The sequence below is a fragment of the Crocodylus porosus genome, unplaced genomic scaffold (genome assembly GCF_001723895.1).
Source record: "Crocodylus porosus isolate Cpor-Errol unplaced genomic scaffold, CroPor_comp1, whole genome shotgun sequence".
NCBI lineage: Eukaryota > Metazoa > Chordata > Crocodylia > Crocodylidae > Crocodylus > Crocodylus porosus.
The window spans coordinates 36,813,180-36,832,452 of record NW_017728951.1 but is presented as its reverse complement, the minus strand read 5'-3'; the positions used below and the strand labels follow the sequence as shown (position 1 = coordinate 36,832,452).

General features: G+C 42.2%; 1 protein-coding gene across 1 annotated transcript in view; it reads right to left on the bottom strand.

Annotated features, from left to right (window-relative positions):
• ALOX5 (arachidonate 5-lipoxygenase) overlaps nt 1-19,273 on the bottom strand; it is a 45,324-nt gene that overhangs the window by 3,208 nt on the left and 22,843 nt on the right. Inside the window, exons 5-12 of the mRNA XM_019556276.1 lie at nt 16,332-16,438; nt 12,555-12,727; nt 10,617-10,763; nt 10,329-10,532; nt 9,910-9,996; nt 8,143-8,321; nt 2,697-2,818; nt 964-1,064 (exon numbers count right to left, since the gene is read on the bottom strand). Coding sequence (XP_019411821.1) covers nt 964-1,064; nt 2,697-2,818; nt 8,143-8,321; nt 9,910-9,996; nt 10,329-10,532; nt 10,617-10,763; nt 12,555-12,727; nt 16,332-16,438 — 1,120 coding nt within the window. The remainder of the gene's footprint in view (nt 1-963; nt 1,065-2,696; nt 2,819-8,142; nt 8,322-9,909; nt 9,997-10,328; nt 10,533-10,616; nt 10,764-12,554; nt 12,728-16,331; nt 16,439-19,273) is intronic.

The window sequence follows — 19,273 nt, the reverse complement described above, 5'->3', positions numbered from 1 at the left end:
ACACACACACACATACACACACTCTCCTTATGGGTGCCTCTCATGGGCCAGCTCCGGCCCTTTAAGAAACAAAAAAACCCCTGAAGAAACTCCAGGACTCACCACTCCTACCGGTGGGGGGCAATCCCCACTACCCCACGCCACTCTGGGGGCTTTGCACAAGCCCCCATAGTCCTGAGGCTGCACCAGGAGCTGTGAGTCCCGGGGCTTTTCCCCTATGGTCCTTCCCCCAGCCCTCACTCCCCCGTCCCTAGTACTTACCAGCTCAGAGTGACTGCAGCTCCCGGCTGCAGCCACTGGGACTCCCGAATGATCAAAGCTCTCTGAATCTTTGCCAAAAATTCAGACAGCTTTGAATCAATTTGGACCTTTAAATTGGTCCCCTGATTTGATTCAGAGATTCAACCGCTGAATCGGGCTGAATCTCCCCCGAATTGAATCACCACCTAAAACTTCACACAGCCCTAGTGACTATGGTCTGTGCTTATAAAGAGCATTCTTGTTCATGTCATTATGAGCAAAATCCTACTTCTCCCACTCCATGCTGAAGTTGCAGTTAGCCATCTAATCCCCAACCAAATGCTATTCCTTCTTCCAGTGGTATATGTGATACTTCAGTCATTCTAGTAGACATGACTTTATCACTTTAAGGCACTTTAGAAATGAGAACACTTTGCTCAATCTTAAACTTTAAAGCTAAGAAACTCCAATTCTGGATACTAGTCCAATGGATTTGGTCCCTCTTTAGAAACTGAAAAAAGAGGTCTGACTTTCCTAAGGTATACCTGGAAATTGCAAGCTAGAGTCTGCAAATGGCTAAAGGGTCTTTTTGGAATAGAAAGGCAATGTCATGTGTAGCCATATACTGTAGTAAAAATTATTTTATCCCAGTCCAGGCCCTTGCAGCTGCACACTCCCAACCAAAGTAAGCTGTACCCATCCCCTAAACTCATAAACTCATACCTGACCAAAATTCACAGCTGCATGCTGGCCTGAAGCTGTAAATATCACCACAGTTAGATATTCAGAAAGCTTCTCTCGAGTCTTGATTGTTTTAGGAAATCCTAAAAGAGGGAAAAGAAGATAATTTGAAGTGCTTTGAGAATCTCAAGGGTAAAGTTTTATTTAAAGGTAAAATTATACTCTACAGCAAAGCTGTCCAACTTGTGAGTGCCCCCTGGGCCACATACTGTGCCTGTGTGCTAGGTGGCATCCCCAGGTGCCCCAGAGCCCTTCAGCCATTGGCTTCCTTGGCCCCATGGGCTGCACTGCCCTGCCCACCCCCAGGGATGGGGACAAGAAGCAGAAGCTGGAGGAAGGAGGTGGAGGACCCCTGAGGATGTGATGGCAGCAACAGGAGAGGAGTGGGGGCATTGGCACCCAGATTGGGAGATCAGGCACTGCATGTGGCCCATAGGCCACCAATTGGACAGCACTGTTCTTCATTTTTTTTTAAATTCCACACATTATCCTCAGACCAGGTACCCCACAGCCATGGACACCACCAGTCACCAAGGGCCCCCTTCTCTTCAATTTGCAATCCAAGTAGGACAGTGCAGCACCAAAGCAACAAACCATTGTGCACTGTTTGTAAAAGCAACCAAGCCTTGAGAATAAGTGACTCACGTGGGAAGAATAACAATGAAATTGTGAGTGGCCAAGAAGCAGCAATGAAGTCATGGTGGCAAGTGGGGAAATGAAAATGTGAGGCATCTGAAGGGAAACCACAGGAGGAACTACGACTGTCTCACTGAATTCCCTTAAGTCAAGGAACAGCCCAGCTCCTCCAAAGAACAGGGATTGTGGAAGTTACTTGAGAGGCCTAAATCAAGCAAACCTTTCCAAATAAAGGTAGCTTCTGTGGAATACAGCCATAAAGGGTGGAAGGGAAGGCCTTCTCTTTTGCAGGATGCTCCTCCCTGCGGCACATATTTTCCTAAACGTCTGCAAAGCCAAAGTCATAAAAGCAGTAGAGCAGCAGTCCCTTGGGGTAAAATTAAAGCCACCTGATTATTATTATCATCATCATTGTTGTTATTTAGATTTATATCCTGCTCTATATCCTTCTGGGCACTTCCACATATAGCCAGCTACTTCCAAGAAAGGTGAAGCTGAGAGAGGAGAAAGCAAAGATAAGTGATGGTTTCAAAGTCCTGTGACCACCACAGGTTCCAGAACGTCAGACAGGTCACTAGCATGGCATCAGCTTCTTAATCCCTGGAGGAATGTGATGTGCAGAGTGATATTTATAATGGGGCTTTTGTGTTTGAAGCAGCAGTCGGTCTTCAAAGATACTTTCACACTTATTGTTCTTTGTTTTACAATAGAGGTTAGAAACCCTGACCTGAGAAGGAGCTCTGTTGTCCTGGAGGTCACTCATTAAAATAGTCCCTGTCCCATGGAGCTGACAATATTAACAGACAAGATAATGGAAGGTATGCCACCCCATTGTACAGAAATGGGCCTGAGGTACAGAGAGATCATAGGTGTTGACCTGAATCATGCAGGAGATCTGGGGTAGAGGTAAGAACCAAGGCTCATTCTTTTGAGTCCCAGTCCAGAGATGCACCCACAAGATTGCGTCTCCCAGAAGCACAAAGGAAATCTCCAACAGTTCAAGACTTGCTGTGTAAGTGGCTTTGAATGGTGGCTGGCACCGCAGAAAATGCAGCCCTTGCTTGGCGAATGCCTCTCACCTGAAGTTTTGTTGCCTTTCATTCCATAGACATAGACATCCTTGATGAAGGCTTGCAGCTCCACGTCTTCACTCACCACCTCATCGCTCTCATAGTAGATGCCAATCACCTCCTCTACAAAGCTTCAGTTACAGCAAAACAAAGAAAAAAGGTAGGGCAGGTAGGGGGAAAAAAGGAACCCAGGTTATTTCTTGGTGACCTTTTGCTGCAACATCTCAGAGTACATACAGACCATCACACACAATGGCAGACATAGCAGCAACCTTCAGGACAGGAGGGATTTGAAGGAGCATCGGATAGTCTCTGATAGCAGCATGACTTGGCTGGGGATTCATATCACCAGCCCTGGTTCATTTGCAACTATCAACTCTAAGCTTTTCACCTGTGACCTGATGCCACTCAACATCCTCTTCCTTGACCACCTTATCCATTTCCTTTACTGTCCTCAGTCAAGTGTTTCTTTCCTTCCTCTTTGAGGTTTTCTTGCTGCCTAGATCTCTGCCCTCGTTTCTTAATGCTATTTTCACCTTGTCTCAGCTCCCCTTTGTATCCTTCTCTTTGTTTCTTTTCCTGGCCTGGCCCCTATGATTAGAGCTCTTTTTATCTTGGTGCTCAACAAGAGCTTCATCACATGAGAAATCCTTGTTTTCCCTCAAATTCTCTCCCTCTGCAGAGGCTACCAAGGCTAATTCACCTAGGAGAAGTTCCCTATGGCAGTGTTTTCAAACTTTTTTGGTGGTGTAACCCTTTATCTGCAAAATACAGATGTTCATGCCCCCTTCCACAATGCATCTCTAATGACAGGTGCCAGCACCAATGTCTACATGCTCACTGTGCATTGACCAATCAGAAGCCCCAGTGTTGCTATTAAAATTTAGACATGTATCCCTAGATGAAGCACCACATCCCACCTGCCCCGCCCCAGATCCATATCTGTGCCCCAAAGCTATACCATTTAACTACAGAAAGAGCAGTAGAGATGGAAGCAGTTGTTCTGTCCATGTAGATCCAGGGCACCCTAGATTTAAGAGGTTCAGAGGGAATAGGCATCTTTATGACAAATGGGTCAAAGATGAGTCGCTGCTTGCAGATGTTAAAAAGACCCCAAAAAAGTGTTTTACTGGAAGCAGCAGCACATTACTTCAACCTGGCTCTGCAGCATCTATATAGATCACACACTTTAGTGGGGTTCTTTGGTGCTTTATCTAAAGCTGAGTCAATCAGCTAGTAAATAAAGCACCAAAAAAGCCCCACTAAAGTGCCTGATGCATGCAGATATTAGATGATCCAGGTCCAACTAGGACACTGCTACTTCTGGACATGCACTGGGCTCAGTGTGGGAATGTGCCAAGTTTAATTTAAAGTGCCATTTTTTTTAACTTTTGCAAGCAGCCAGTGTCACAAACACTCTAAAATGTACAACTTATAGAACTCAGCAGCTGAACTATCCATTAGTGAAAGATGTCTCACTGAAGGATGAAGTCTGACCCCCACCCTCTGGCCACTTACAAACAGTCCCACAGCCCCCTGAATAGGATGGATTTAAAAAATCAGATTTCTTCATTTAAATTATAATTAGAGCTCTCTTTTTAAAAATAAATCATCTTAAAATAAAATATTAATTTAATACAGCACTGGTTAAGGTATAAATTGAATATAATTTATTAAAATAATTTAAATAAAATAACTGCTGAGTCAGTGAGCCTCTCCTAAAAACTCTGGAGTTAAAGGCTGATTTTCTTCCATATAAAAAGGGGGGGGGGGGGAAGGCACAACATCTAACTTTTGAGAAAAAGGTTTAAGAATATGGCACAACATTTATGTACTGATACTTGACTGTACAAGTGATGTGAGGTCTGTACTACTGGATGCGAAGGGTCAGCAGAGTCATAGCAGGTGTTAGAACCTATTGCTGCAAATGTAGCAAAAATGAGAAGAAATTTGGAAGAAGATTTTGAAGCAAACCTGAAACTTATAACTTATGGGTACAGTGCTCATTTGATGCATCTTTTAGCCCAAGAGTCAAGTACTCCAGAAATAAAGGAAAATGTTATTGAAAAGACTTCCTTAATGACCAGTTTGCTTCAACTTTGTTGAAGAGAACTGGGAGATCCAAGCTAATTCTCCCCAGAGATGTATGATGAAATTCAGTGGTTGACTGCACTGAGCTATTTACTAAGAATTGGTCTATTCTGATGATCATCTGTGGAGAAAAACATGACAGAATTGAAGGAAGTATCACAGCTAGAGTAGTCAACATTGGACTGAAGGGGAATGCAGCAGATGGACTAAATACATTACAGGCTATTTCCATAGCCTTGGACACATTACAGAAGGATTGCTGCTGTATTGTGGAAGCTGTTCAAATTTGGAAAGAACTTTAAGAAACATTAAAGAAAGAAATACCCAACATCAAAGTTAAATTCAGGCAGTAAAGAAGTGGATGGATCAAATACTTACTCCACTTCATTTTCCTACCAATATTCTTAACACAAAGTACTAGGGAAGATGTCTAACTGCCAAAGAAGAAAATGCTGCTATGACATGGGCATCTACTAATCACCCATCAGTCATAAACAGTTTCAGAGCTAGAGTTAAACCATTTATGCAGCACAAGCTTGCTAATGTTGTTTTTTAAGAAGTCCCACCAGTGAACTGGTGAAAGTCACTAGCAAAGCACCTGGAACCAGAATTTGTTGAAGTACTAAACCACCTTTTGCCACCAGTAGTCTCTTAGGAAAGAATATTTTCTTCATTTGTACTTGTTCATTCAGAACTGAGAAATCTATTGGAAGTTGAAAAAGGAAGAAACCTTTTTTCCTCTTCTAGTCTATGAATAGAAGGGGGGGAGATGAGATTTATGAGTTTTAAAACTAGGAAAAAAGGCAATATTTTTTTTTCAAAAAGGGGGGTAAAATTATTCAAAACAAACTAGGTAAAAAATGACTGGGCTCATTTTAAAGCTAATTAAGCAAGTAGGAACTTAAGCTCAAATAACCCAGGAATTTTAGAAAAAATTCCCTGGCCTGATATAATTGGTTTCATTTGCTAACCACACAGTTCATACTTGTAATACTATGAGTTAATGCTAGTGTTTACTACATTAGTTAGTTGTAAATGTTCACCATGTTCTGATAAAAAGTTTCTGTATTCAAAATAGTACAGTTTTGTTTAATAAATTTGAAGTGATTGTTTTGTGTGTTTAATTAAATTCAAGTTGCCACCTTAATGCAGCTTGATACAAATATGAGCAAAAGTTTAATCATCTATCAAATAAGAAATGTATATTTAACCATTTTATAGCATACTAAAATGAATGATTTCTAACAATCCAAATATGTTAAGCTATATATGTTTGCATACCTAGGAATCATATGTACAAAATCTACTGTAAACGCTGTATTTAGTTGTAAATCAACATGTTTTAATTGTTATATCAACCAATGATAATAAACTTTTCTTTAGAAAACAACAACAAAATGCAATGGGAAAATTAGTCAAAAATGATTATTTAAATTGGGCTTTTGGGCTTGTTGGTTTAAATCATTATTTAAATTAACTTGGTTTAAATCAATCCACCCTGACCCTGAATTTATAAGATCGATGGAAGGGTTTGGGGGGAACTGCACCCCAAATTCCTGAAAGCAAAACTCATGTCGTGTCTGGACGTTACAACATAGGGAGGTGAAAACTGCAGGGGTGGTAGCCTATGCTGCGGCTACAAAGCTTGCCAAGTTTCAAGAAGATTGGTGCAGGGCTTTGGAGGGAAATACACCCCAAATTCTTGGGGCACGAGACACTACTGCAGGCCTGGCTGCTAGGCTACTGTGTTACCATTTACCAAACAATCAATCAATCATGATTCACTCAGGGACCAGCTCAATACACAGGACATAGCTAATGTAGCCAGTTAATTGCCATCAATTAGCACCTACAAAACCAGACTAAGGAGAGGACAGAATCAATACAGACAATCAACTGCCCCAAGACAGTCCCACAAGCACCTATGGCACGAGTTTTGTCTGTCAGCAGCTAGAGGTGCAGGGCCCCAAAAACCCCCTACACTGATCTCCTTGACAGCTGGCAGGCATCGTGACCTCAGCAGAAGCCACCACCCCTGCCTGCTGCGCCTTAACACAGGCAGTGTCACCCATGGCACCAGTTTTGCTTGTCCACAGCTTGAGGTACAGTTCCCCCCAAACCCCTGCACCGATCTTCTTGAAACTTGGCAAGCTTTGTGGCCTCAGTAAGAGCTACAACTCCTGCAGTTTTGACCCCCCTGTGGTGTAACACATAGACATGACAGGAGTTTTGCTTTCAAGAATTTGGGGTACAGTTCCCCCCAAACCCCTGCACTGATCTTCTTGAAATTTGTCAGGTTTCATGCTACCATCCCTGCAAGTTTAATCTAAATTGGACAAAAAACAACAACATTATAGATATTTCATTGATTCCCCATTATACCCTATGTCCGGATTGCCGAGGCAGCTCCTAAGCTTTGGAGCTGCTTCCACCAGATCAAGGTGGAAACCTGGTCCAGAGCTCCAGATTGGATCCCTGGCATCCAAAGCAGCCAGTTCTGAAGCTGGATTGAGTAGCTGCCTACTCGTACAGGCCTACAAGATAACACAGGAAGGGTGAGAAGGGAAAGGAACAGTATAGAGACAGAGAGAGTGCATTGAAAAAAACAGCCACAAGGAAGACGTGACTTCCTTTTCTTTCAGGTGAGTTCCAGGGAAATATGCAGAGAGAAACCATGGCTGAGGGAGATAGCAAAAACCAGAGCTGGGCATGGAAGATAGCAGTATGACAGAGTTTCTAAATATTGTTGATAAGCACTGATACTTTTCACATACAAAGGCATGCCCTTTACTGAATTCACTTTTTAAAAGGCCATGTGATCAGAGATACCAATATGCTTTTAAAGTTACTGCACTAATTAACACATACACACACACACACACACACACACACACTTTTAGGAAAATACTCATTTTGTCTACACATGGCCAAAGGGAAGAGCCATGCGGTGAATCCATCAGTTCTGAGAATGTGATTCAGCCTTCAAAAATACTGCCGAAAGAGGGGCACTTTTTACTCAATAATCTGTCCTGCCCAGGGTCAGAATCACTGGTCTCCCTCACAAACCTCAAGCCTTTCTAGCTTGCAACACTTCAGTGTATACTGAGTTTTAAGCCAGTGTAAACTCCTGTGGGTACACACCGATTGATGAAGAATGGATTAATTCAATGGAACTGAAACCTTATTTGTTTAAACCAGAAGAGAGGCTCCGCAAGACTTCCTTTGGGTTTTGAGTACAGTTCTCTCCTGAGGACAAGGTTTATATTCTTACTTCCAAAAGCTCTGCAGAGGTAATATCTTTGGGAGCAGGAGGCTCAAGTGGATCTTTGTTAGAGTTCAGTCACCAACGTATAAGTTCTCCTACCTCCTTATGGCTTCCCACACTTTGATGCCATCATCCCGGAAAAAGTAATAGGGAATATCCTCCTGGCTATCCATCCCTTTGGCTTTGATTGCCTCTGGGAAGCAGAGAGAATTATAGGTAAGGTCCTTCATTGCTCGCTGCACCATTTGCACATGTCCACCTCCTCCCGTGGCATTCGCCTGAGATATGGAAAACAGAAGTATTAAATGAAGGAGGCTGCTATGATCTCACAATCTGGCTTTCCGGATCCCCAGCTGAAGGTATGCCAGCAGACCACTACCCACACCATTCTAGAAGAAGCCACTATTTCTGCACAAATAGTTTTGAAATAACCAAATCAAGTGACACTGGGCACTTGGTTTTGGATCTTCACACACCCATTTTAAGGATTACCTTGTTTTTCCTAGATTGATTGTTCCCCATTTATGCATTCCCCTAATAGTATGTTACCTGTGCATCATGACAAGGATCCCAGAGCACTAACTGTTCTTAGGACTTTAACACAATCACTTCTGAGGTAGAACTTGTTAGCTGCTTAACAGTGTATAGTAAAGCTACAAAAACATTTAGGATAGAGGTGAAGAAGAATACTGCATCAAATTCTGAAGTGGTTTAGACAAGAAGCATGCAATTACCCAGGACTGGGATTGGGCTCAAGGCAAGTGGATTCGAATTTCTTTTCCTATGAAATATGGTATCAAATCTTCTGTAAAAAGAAGTAGTAAGGGCTTCTCCTTATCCATGACAAGCTATTTACTTTGTGAGATGTGACATTAATACAGCTCACAGTAGAAAGGCTCTTTGCTGGTAACAGCAACAGAACCAGCATTCATCAACATAAAGCTGTAGATCTTCCGTTCATTGCAACCAAAGGAAGTAGTGGTCAAGGTCTATGCATTGGATTGGTGGCCCACTGAAATTTATCTTGCTTTCATCATCCCCTTTTAGGAGGGTATCTAATGATACTTGGCTTATTTCCTTTTGTTATCAGAAACTGTGCTTCTCAGCCATAATCCTATCCTAATGCAAATAACACTTCAAAAATCCAGTAAAGCATTCTTTGAAGTAATGTTTGAGCACATAGTTAACAAAACAATGTTATTATGCATCAGACACACAAGAACAGTAAGAAAAAATGTCCTAAGGCATCAAGTGATTAGGAGCCTAAGAGGTAGACAAGGTTCTTTGGGTAAATGTGATGTCTTTTATTAGATAAATTTAGATGTAGCTTGTCTAATAAAAGGTATCACAATTACCTAAAGAATCTTGTCTGCCAATGTCCTTAGACCAACATGGCTATACCCAACATCCTAGCAGCCTAAGATTAATTTTTCAAGTGACTTAAAACAAGCAGAATGTTGGTTCCCAAGTAATTCAGCCACTTCGGAAAATGTTGCCCTATAACCTTGTAAATATACAATACATCAAGCGCTTGGCTCTATCTACAAAAGGACATACATGACAATTGTAAAGATATACGCAAATGCATTTGGATAGTATATAAACTGTGAATGCTTATTTCATAAAATCCAGGCAATTAATTGTATCCTTGGTATTTGGCTACTACTGGTTTCCAGCAGTTTTGAATTGGTGACTTAGAGATGAAGGCTTCATGCTGACTGCATAGGGCAGGCGCACATGAGTTTCACGTACTTAGAATACTTTGGCAGAACAAACAAAAAAAAACAAAACAGTGCAAGACCCACAAAATTCCCAGAGTAATGTGAAGAACAAAAAGGAGATGCAAAGCAGATGTATATGCCTCACCTTGTCAAAGAGACCACATTCACAAATGAGCTGCTCCCTGGCTTTCGTGTTGATAGCTATGGTGAACCGCATATGGGGCACCAGGAGCTGGGCAAGGGAAGAACAATGAGAAAGGAGTTCAGTTGGAGTCACCTTTTCTAACTTAACCTATTGGCAAATGGGTGTGAAGTTTAAAGACCTAAAAGAGGTCACCCTGACACTACAACACCTTGCCATGCAACCCAGTGCATTATCAATAGAACTGGTAGGTCTTTGCCTTGTTCATCAGAACATAAGTGCTCAAAGAAAACAGAAAACTGGCTGAAAAGCTGCAAACCTCTGTATAAACTGACTCACAGCATCTAACCCAGCTCCCCTCAAACCAAAGAGATTCCCTCTAATGCCCATGTTCATGTTCTCTCTTTAAAACAAGAACTTACCTTGAAGAAGGGATGCACGGAAGGCAGTTGCCGGAACATGGCTATGCTAAATACTTCAGAAACTAAGTGTGTCCGCAGGAGATGAGTCACAGTCTGATGCACATGGAAATCAGAAGAGCGAACCCAAATTTTGGCCATTAACCAGTCATAGGTAGAATCTGAAGGGAGGAATATGGGGTTGTCTGGTCCTGAAGCCTGACTGAGCTGAAAAGGTTAAAAAATACTTTTTTAATATACTGCCCACAACAATATACAGATGCCCTTTAGAGGCTCAGACAACAAACCTACCTGGATTGCAATGGGGACAATTTTATTCTCCAGATTTTTGTAAAGCAAGCAGATGGGTGCAGTCAAGTACTGTATTGTGCATGGGTCTGTTTTATTGGCATCAATTCCATCGAGCAGTTCATAGTCCACGATGAAAACATTCCCTTGCTGTGAAAAGTGAAAAGGAAGCAACATGTTTTGACACAGAGAGGAAAGGAAGGAAACCAGGAAACTAACACACCAAAGCAGTGAGCCATCTAGTCCAGGATATAGGCTTTGCCAGTCTCCAATTTTAGAGGAAGGTGCAAGATCCCAGCCCCGCACTCCCCAGTATAGTCCATGATAGGGTAAGTTTCTTCTAACCTCCTCAGCTAGAAGTTGGTTTATGCCCTGCAATAGTGAACTGGCAGATGGGCTCTTAGCTATATTCTGCCTTATATAGATGGACTATGTAAGCTGAAGCAGCTGGTTTGAGTCGCAGAAACTAATATTGACCACATCTACACATTCATGAATGCATCATAGTTACTGCACATTAAGCTTGGTGCTTGTATAATTCATAGTTTCAAAGTAGTTTGGGGTCAGAAGGGACCTGAACAGATTATCTAGTCTGACCCCCCAGCACTGGTAGGAGCACACGCTGGGATCACATGACCCCAGACAGGTGTTAATCCAACCTCTTTTTGAATTTATCCAAGGTAGGAGTGAGGACCACTTCCCTAGGAAGTTGGTTCCAGATCCTAGCCACCCTAACAGTGAAATAGTGTCTCCTAATCTCTAACCTGAACCTATTCTCCAGCAGCTTCTGGCCATTGTTCCTCATCACCCCAGGTGCTGCTGGGGGGAATAGGACCCTTCCTATTTGCTGCTGATCTCCCCTAACGAGTTTGTAGGCAGCCACCAAATCCCCCCTCAGCCTCCGCTTGCTGAGGCTGAAGAGGTTCAGGCCCCTCAGCCTCTCCTCATAGGGCCTGCCCTGCTGCCTTCCAACCAAGAAGGCGGCCCTCCGCTGAACCCTCTCAAGGCAGGCCACGTCTTAAAGTGCAGTGCCCAGAACTGGACACAGTACTTCAATTGTGGCTTGACCAATGTCGTGTATCACTTCTCTGGACTGGCTTGAGGTGCATCTTTGGATACACAACAAGGTGTGGTTGGCTTTGCTGGCTGTGGTCTGGCGCTGTCAGCTCATGTTCATCTTGGAGTCAATAATGGCTCCAAGATCCCTTTCCACCTCTGTGCTCACATTGATTTAATCAAGTACTAAATCAATATACAGTAACTGGCACTACTGAACAGTAACACCAGCACACACCTGTTTAGTGATGATACTGCACAGTAGCCTAATAATACTGTGCAGTAGTGTATTAGAACTGTTTTATGCTGTGACATGCTACTGAGCAATATTATTTGACTACTGTGCATTTAGCATCTCGTGTAGATGTGCCCACTGAATGTTTTAGCAAAAGAGTGGCCAGTCTTTCAAGAACTTCCATTATGATATTGTGACACAAATTTCTTCACATCATACCATTGGTCAAGCAGAGACAACCTTCCTTTAAGAATGAAAGTTAAAAGTCTATCCACCTTCAATACTTTGCCATTAGGGCTCATCTCTTCTGATCTGGCAATGTGAAGGGGAGTAAAACCCCTCAGAGTAGGAATGGAGTTTGGCCAACCTGGCCCACTCAATCCTTTGCCCTTAGAGCGCTTTTTTTGTTTGTTTGTTTTTTTTCTTTGCAATAGTGATATTTGTCTAATAGAAGCTGGATTTGGAACAACCTACTCCCAGGTACCTGCATATTTATCCATTTCTGATGTCAGTATCATTTACACTGGAATATAGACTAATATAAATTAAAGTAGGTATCTACATTTCTGTCTATACTCTTTAGATAGTACAATGGAGCATTATGACTATGAAAAGAGAAAGAACAAGCACAAAATCATTCAAGGCTGTACCTTTATTTCCTCTTCCAGAGTCAGGTTTCTCTCCAGGCTACATTCTACCATTTTTGTGGTAACTGGAAACTTTTTGGGTATCTCTGTACATCTCTTGATCATTACAGGATTGCAACCATTCAGGAACTGGTATCCAAACATAAAGTCTTCTTTCCAGTGCTGCATCACATATTCTGAAAAAGAAACAAAATGACAGCACTCTATAGGATGTACGTTTGTGTGCACGGCCACCTCAGTGAGTGAATAAGGTGGTGTGAGGGGGTTCAGTATCTTTTTTTTTTTACGGCTTTGTATAGTAGGGATTTAAAAATTTCTCTTACATGGATAATACATTCATAACTTTATTTCTAAGTTGCTGTGAATGTATTATTAAACAGCAACTGTATTCCTGCACCGAGAGGCCAACATTTCAGGAGGGGTGAAGCAATTTTTAGGTACAGAAAGTCTGTCAAAGATTCAGGAACCTTTTCGATGAAGGTGGTTTATAAGGTACTTTGAGGAAGCAATCCCATTATATGCAGCAAAACATTGTAAGCAGTTTTAACAGCTCTACATGCTCTGTGTGGGATTGTTTAAGGTATTAAGGAGATAATTAAATGTGAAAATGAATAACATCCATTAGTGGAGATTATGGATTTACACTTAGATCAGATAAATACAACTAATAAAATATTACATTTAGTTACTTTTTGACTTGTTGTTTCATAGTTTCACAGTTTGTAGGGTCAGAAGGGACCTGAGCAGATCATCAAGTCCAACCCCCTGCCACGGCAGGAAAGAGTACTGGGGTCAAACGAGCCACCCATTCTGAAGGCTGTTTGGCCAAACGCCTACCGGTACCAGAGATTAACTCAGGGGTGCTGAGCATCTCCACCGCAAAATACAGGGGGGCTTGGCAGTGGTCAGGGTAAGACTGGGTGATCCTGCCTCCCTGGAGTGGGGTGACCTGCCAAACTCAGTGATGTTTCATTTGTGTAGCTTTATGTGTTTCCCACCATTACATTGTGTTGTTGATTTTATAATGTCACTTTGCCATTTCAGCCTATGACATTTGAAACAGGCAAATGCATTATCACATTTCAATAGGTTTAATCACAGTGAAAATCCAGTAGATGCCTTATAGCAGAGAAAAAGAAAAACCTGCTTTCCAGTAGTTCCTATTTTCAGCCAGGTCAGAACTTTTTAATGAAAGCTGCTGCTTTCTTCCCTATCTGAAAGCAGGAAGACAAGAGGCATATGGAGATATAGTGCTAAATGGAAAGTGCTTTATCATAAGACCATCACTACACTCTAACACAATTAAAAGGCTAGGGATTTCTGTGAATTTATATTTGCACTATATCTGCAAATTACACGATGGGTTAGGTAGCTGTTCCTGAAGGCTATGCTGAGTGTGTCAATATTGCTCATCCTTGGGTGGAAACCATGGGATTGCAAAAGAAAAAGTAATCTGAACCAATCTTTTATTAGCTGCAATTCTGCCAACCCTGATGCGTAAACAGGTGAATAGTCACACTGATTTAGAAGTGATGTCCGAAGTTAAGAATTTGCAACTGTCTGCATTAAACGGAGCCCTATTTATCAGGACAGAAACGTTATGTTAAATTAGAATGGCTTACATCTGCAATTCATCTAATTGCATTTTGAAGAAATACTCTCATTACATGTATCAAATTATTGTAATCAGTTTTAACAGCTCTGCATGTCCTATGGGCCATTGTTTCAAGTCTTAGAGATCAAGAGGTACTTCTATTCTTGTTAAATTCCCTCTAGGCCCAACTAAAAATTTTATAGACTCAAGGAGCTGATATTTATTTAAAAAATTTTATCTAGCACATAAAGGAGATTAGAAGAACACCAGCAGTTTCTCTGAATACCCTTTACATAGCACTGTTTCAAGTAACAGCTAAATTTGCTGTAATTAATTAAAATGGATTAGAGAAAAAAGGGTTCTTCATTGGTTCTGTCAGCATTTGGTATAGAATCACTTTGTACTGGAACATGGGCCTGCCTGGCTCACTGAGCTTAGTCCCCTGTTATCACAGGCATCACATCAAACAGTCCCTATTTACTGAGGGTTGTTTCTCTCCTATGGTCTGGAGCAGGTTCCTGAGCGTATGTAGATTTCTCAAACAGCAGAAAAGGGAGAGACGTTTTTAAAAAGAGATGACTATAACTGTGAAACCACAAACATTGGTTGTGAGTAGATGTAGTAAATGAAACTAATTTTCAGTTATTTCTGGAAACCAACTAGTTTCTGGGTAATATCTACATATGTGTCATATTGAATGTAATAGTTTGCATTTTTATAATAAATACCCATTAGCCAGTTTAGAAAAAGGCAAGGTTAATCTTTTTATCTAGGGTCATTGCTTGTTTTTGCCTACACGGTGAATGTCTTGATTCTGAATTTTATCTTTAGAGGCTTTGCAGCGAACAGGCTGAATGTCTTGGGTTTTGAATTTTATCACTAGAGGCCTTTAACAAAGTTAACCTAAAAGTGACCCTTAGGCAAATGCTCCAAGAGATTGAAACCTACGGACTTTTGGAAAGGGGTTGGCAGTAGGTCACAGCAGTGGTATGGAATATTTCCCAAGGCGACCCAGGAAAGGAATCTGTTGGGTAAAAGATCCGAGCCCAAATTCGGGAGTAGTGACAGGTTTGGGTAGTAGGGGCCCAAGACGGCAACTCACCCAATAAAAACTGTAACCTACCATCCCCATTTGGAGGTAACCTCACTTGCAGAACACCGAAGGAAGAATCGCAAGCGCAGGCCGGATCAAACCGATCCCCTGAACCACCCTGTCCGTGAACAAGAACTCCCGTTCATGCTGAAGCCGCAGAGCACCCAAGTGGGACCGAAGGAAGGGGACTTTTTCCTATCACTGCTGAGACCAACCCTAAAACCATAACTAAAGAATGAAAGTATCCTTGGAGATTTGGTTTCTTGGAATTCTAGGATTGTAAGTATACCATGAGAAATTACCTTTACTTATAATTGTAGTTGTTTTTGTAATACTAATTTTTATAGCGTTTCAAGGAGGAAGTGTGTTTGGAGCATTGTTTCTAATATACGTATTGTGTTTTTAATGTGTGTGGTTTTTCGTAAAGCTAAGAAGTGTTATATGCATAGCGAGGAATTTTAAAATAAAATTGTGGTGTATGAATTAAGTGCGCAATCAGTGTGAAATTGTGCAATCAACCAAATACTCCCCCAGCCAGGCACATTAAACGAATCAGTAAATTGTGTGGGATCTTTCTGTATTCCATAACCCACTAGAGACAATATGTACCAACATGACTGAGAAGCCTAAGACCCACGAATTTGCAAAGGGAATTAGGCTTCTAAATGGATACAGAAGTTTTGAAAATGGTGGCTTATGTCAGATTTTCAGGGCTATGTTATGCAGGAAGTCAGGGTAGAAGATTATAACTGTCCCTGCTGCCATTAAAGTCTATAAACTTGAAGAGCAACATTTGCAAAGTGCCTAATGGTGCCAGAACATGAAGACATACAAATAATGGGATTTTTTAAAGCATCTGAGTACACTGGAAAAATTTTGAAAAATCAAATCCAATCATCTACTTAGGTATCTAAGCTTTTTTAGGTGCTTTTGAAAATCTCATTAGGCATGTATCCAAGACATGGAAGGGGTAGCTGTGTCAGGCCAGAATTGCTTAGGAGCTCAAGGCTAGCTGTTTCCACTCCACCCAGTACTTAGATGGTGAATGAATGATAAGTTATTCTATGAAGCAAACGTGACCAGATAAACCCACCAGAGATTGTATTGCTGATTCGGACAAAGATCTTCTCAAAATCTGCAAAGTCACTCCAGGATGATTGAAACATGTGCATGAAGCGATTGACATACAGATTCTCCATCCTGTAGAAAAAACAAAGTGCTAAAAAAATGGAAATCATATTTTGCTTGCTCAACAGCTCCTCTAAACACTTCACCTCCTCTGACCAATAATAAACTTCCTGTGGCAAAATGTGTGAGATTATTCACCCAATAGATTGCACGTTTGCACAGTGTACCAGAAGGGACCTGGCTGGATGATCAAGTTCTGTCCCCAGTACCACGTTAGAGAATCTGACACATAAACTTTCCAAGCTCCATTCTGTCAAGATGTCCTTGGATTAAAAACGTTGTAAGAGCTAGGAATTACTATTAAAAACACTTGTGTTGGGAGTATTCTGGGGCTCATTGGTAGCGTGAGGGAGCACTGGTAGAACTAACAAAAACACCCCCATGTAGAGAAGATTTAATCTTTGCAAGATAGTTATATGGCCCCATTCCCACAGTATCAGAGGACTGCAGAGCTCTTAATGCATTTATCCTTTCCATCCAAAGCAGATGAGGAGTGTTATTAGCCTCATTCTACAGGAGGAAAATGGAGGTTAAGTGACCTGTCTCAGGTCACACTGGACACTTGTATTAGAACAAAGGCATGAATCAGGTTCCCTAAGTCTTAGCCCTCTGTGTTAGGCCAGCCTTCTCGTGTTAGAACCTGGGCCAGACTCATCTCAGTGTCAGTAGTGCAAGGTTCCCCGCAGTGCTCTGGCAATGACCTTGAGGCACTGGGTGCAGGGAACCTATTATGGATGAAGAGTAGTTCACTCAGGCAAATTCAATACTTGGCTTCCTAGATGAGACTCCCAAGTAGGACACTGATTGTAGGAGTAGATTTTTATGTAGTGTCCAACTGTCCTCTGGGGAATTACATTGACATGAAAATCACACTCATTCTTCATAGGTACATACAGCATCTAAACCTTGCGTGTCTGGGCCCCAGGTGATCGCTGGAGGAGCCCAAATGGATCTTGTCCCCTCCCAGGTCACACAGCAGATCATTATGTATTTTTCTGCTAGCCACTTCTTTCCTGTATTATTACTTTCCCCTCCCAAACCTCACATTTCTCACTTTCTCCTGCCTGTTGCACTTGCAGACCAAGAGCACCCCCATACAGGGACTGTCTCCAGGTATTAGGGCTCTGGGAAGCTTTGGGTGGTGATTTGATTCAGAGGAGATTTGGTCTGATTCTGTCTCCAAATCAAATCAGGGAACCATTTAAAAGGTCCAGATCAATTCAAATCTCTGAATCTTTGGCAAAGATTCAAAGTTTCGATGATTCAGACAGTCCCTCATGGCTGCAGCAGGGAGCTGCATCTGGACTCGGAGCCGGTAAGTAGGGGTGGGAGAGGGGGGCTGGGACCATGGGGGAACCCCTAACAGGCCCCATCCCCTGCCTATTCCCGCACCCCCCTTTTCAAAATCCTAGATCTGCCTATGGGAGAGAGGAGGAGATAATGTTGGGGGTGAAATCTCTGATAGGTTTACTGAAATATCCAATAACATATCCAGAAAGGTCAATGGTCAAACCAGACCAGGGCCAGACTGATAAACTGCATTAATGACCAGATAAATAAAAAGCGGAATATGAAAACAGTGTTAGGGATGAGGATGAGACAGAACAGGGAGATAATCAGGACTTTGGAGCTTTCCACTATATTCAGTAGGTGGCTGAATATACTTTAATATTCCACTATTTAACTGGAAACTCAGAAACCAAATAATCTGACTAAAGACTAAGAGTCTGTCTGGACTTAGAGTCAGAAATGTCTGAATTCTAATTCTACTGTGGACAGAAATTTCTCTAGTTTGAGTCAAGTTATTCACCTCCCTGTACCTCAATTTATGCTCCTCTATGGGGATAATACTGGCCCATTCCACAGGAGTGTGACTAGCTGTTAGTAAAGCACTGCTTAGAGAAAAACCTCAAACATTATTAAAAATCCAAGGAGACTGGAATAGATTCAAATGAAAAAGGGGCTTTGCCTGGGCACTCCTAGTTTGCTGAGTTAATGTTTGCAGATAACACTAAGAGGAAAGGGATAAGTAGCGGTCAAGAAAGAGCTGAGAAGTCAACAGGAATATATGGAGCAAAACCTTGCAGGAAAGACCTAGGGGTATCAGTGAGCAATCCTTTCCAAGAGGGCCCTAGAATATGGGGGCAACAATAAAAGGTGCTTGGTGGTACCAAGAGGGGAATTCTTCATGAATCTGGGGGGAACTGACCCTAAGCCAGACAGATATGAAATGGTTCATTTGTTGTCAGATCAGTAGCAACATCAGGACCAAGTACAGACATTCCACGTTTACTAGTATAAACCATCAGAAATTGGTCTATACCTGTAACAGAACAGAAGTTCAGCACACAGAATAAAAAATAGTTTAAAAATGATGGAACTCAGCCTAAGATTTGCCGACCTCACACTAAAGGGTGAATGTGTGTGTAACAGGAGCACCACTTTCAAAGCCTCTCCGGACGCGCGGCTCCGTCCTCCTGCAATGGGCCAATCGCCTGCCCACTCTCGCCTGCTACGACTTGATCTTACTTATAATTGATGGTTGATTGGAATTAGTGGGAGGCTGCCCATTTTTGTGCGCCTCAATGGCAGGGGGCGCTGCCTGCGGATCCTTTTCCTCCCCTGCACTGCAGCCCAAGCCTCGCAGATGGTGCCTGTATGATCTAACTTGGGCCATGTTATTATGTCTCAGCCCTTCGTTTGTCCTTGGGGCTCCTAGCCACCCCGTCTCACTCTTGGGGCTCCTCACTGCCCCCTAGCTCCGGGCTCCTCCTTCTAGCTCCGGGGCTCCTCACTGCCCCCTAACTCCGGGGCTTCTCACTGCCCCCTAACTCCGGGGCTGGGCCA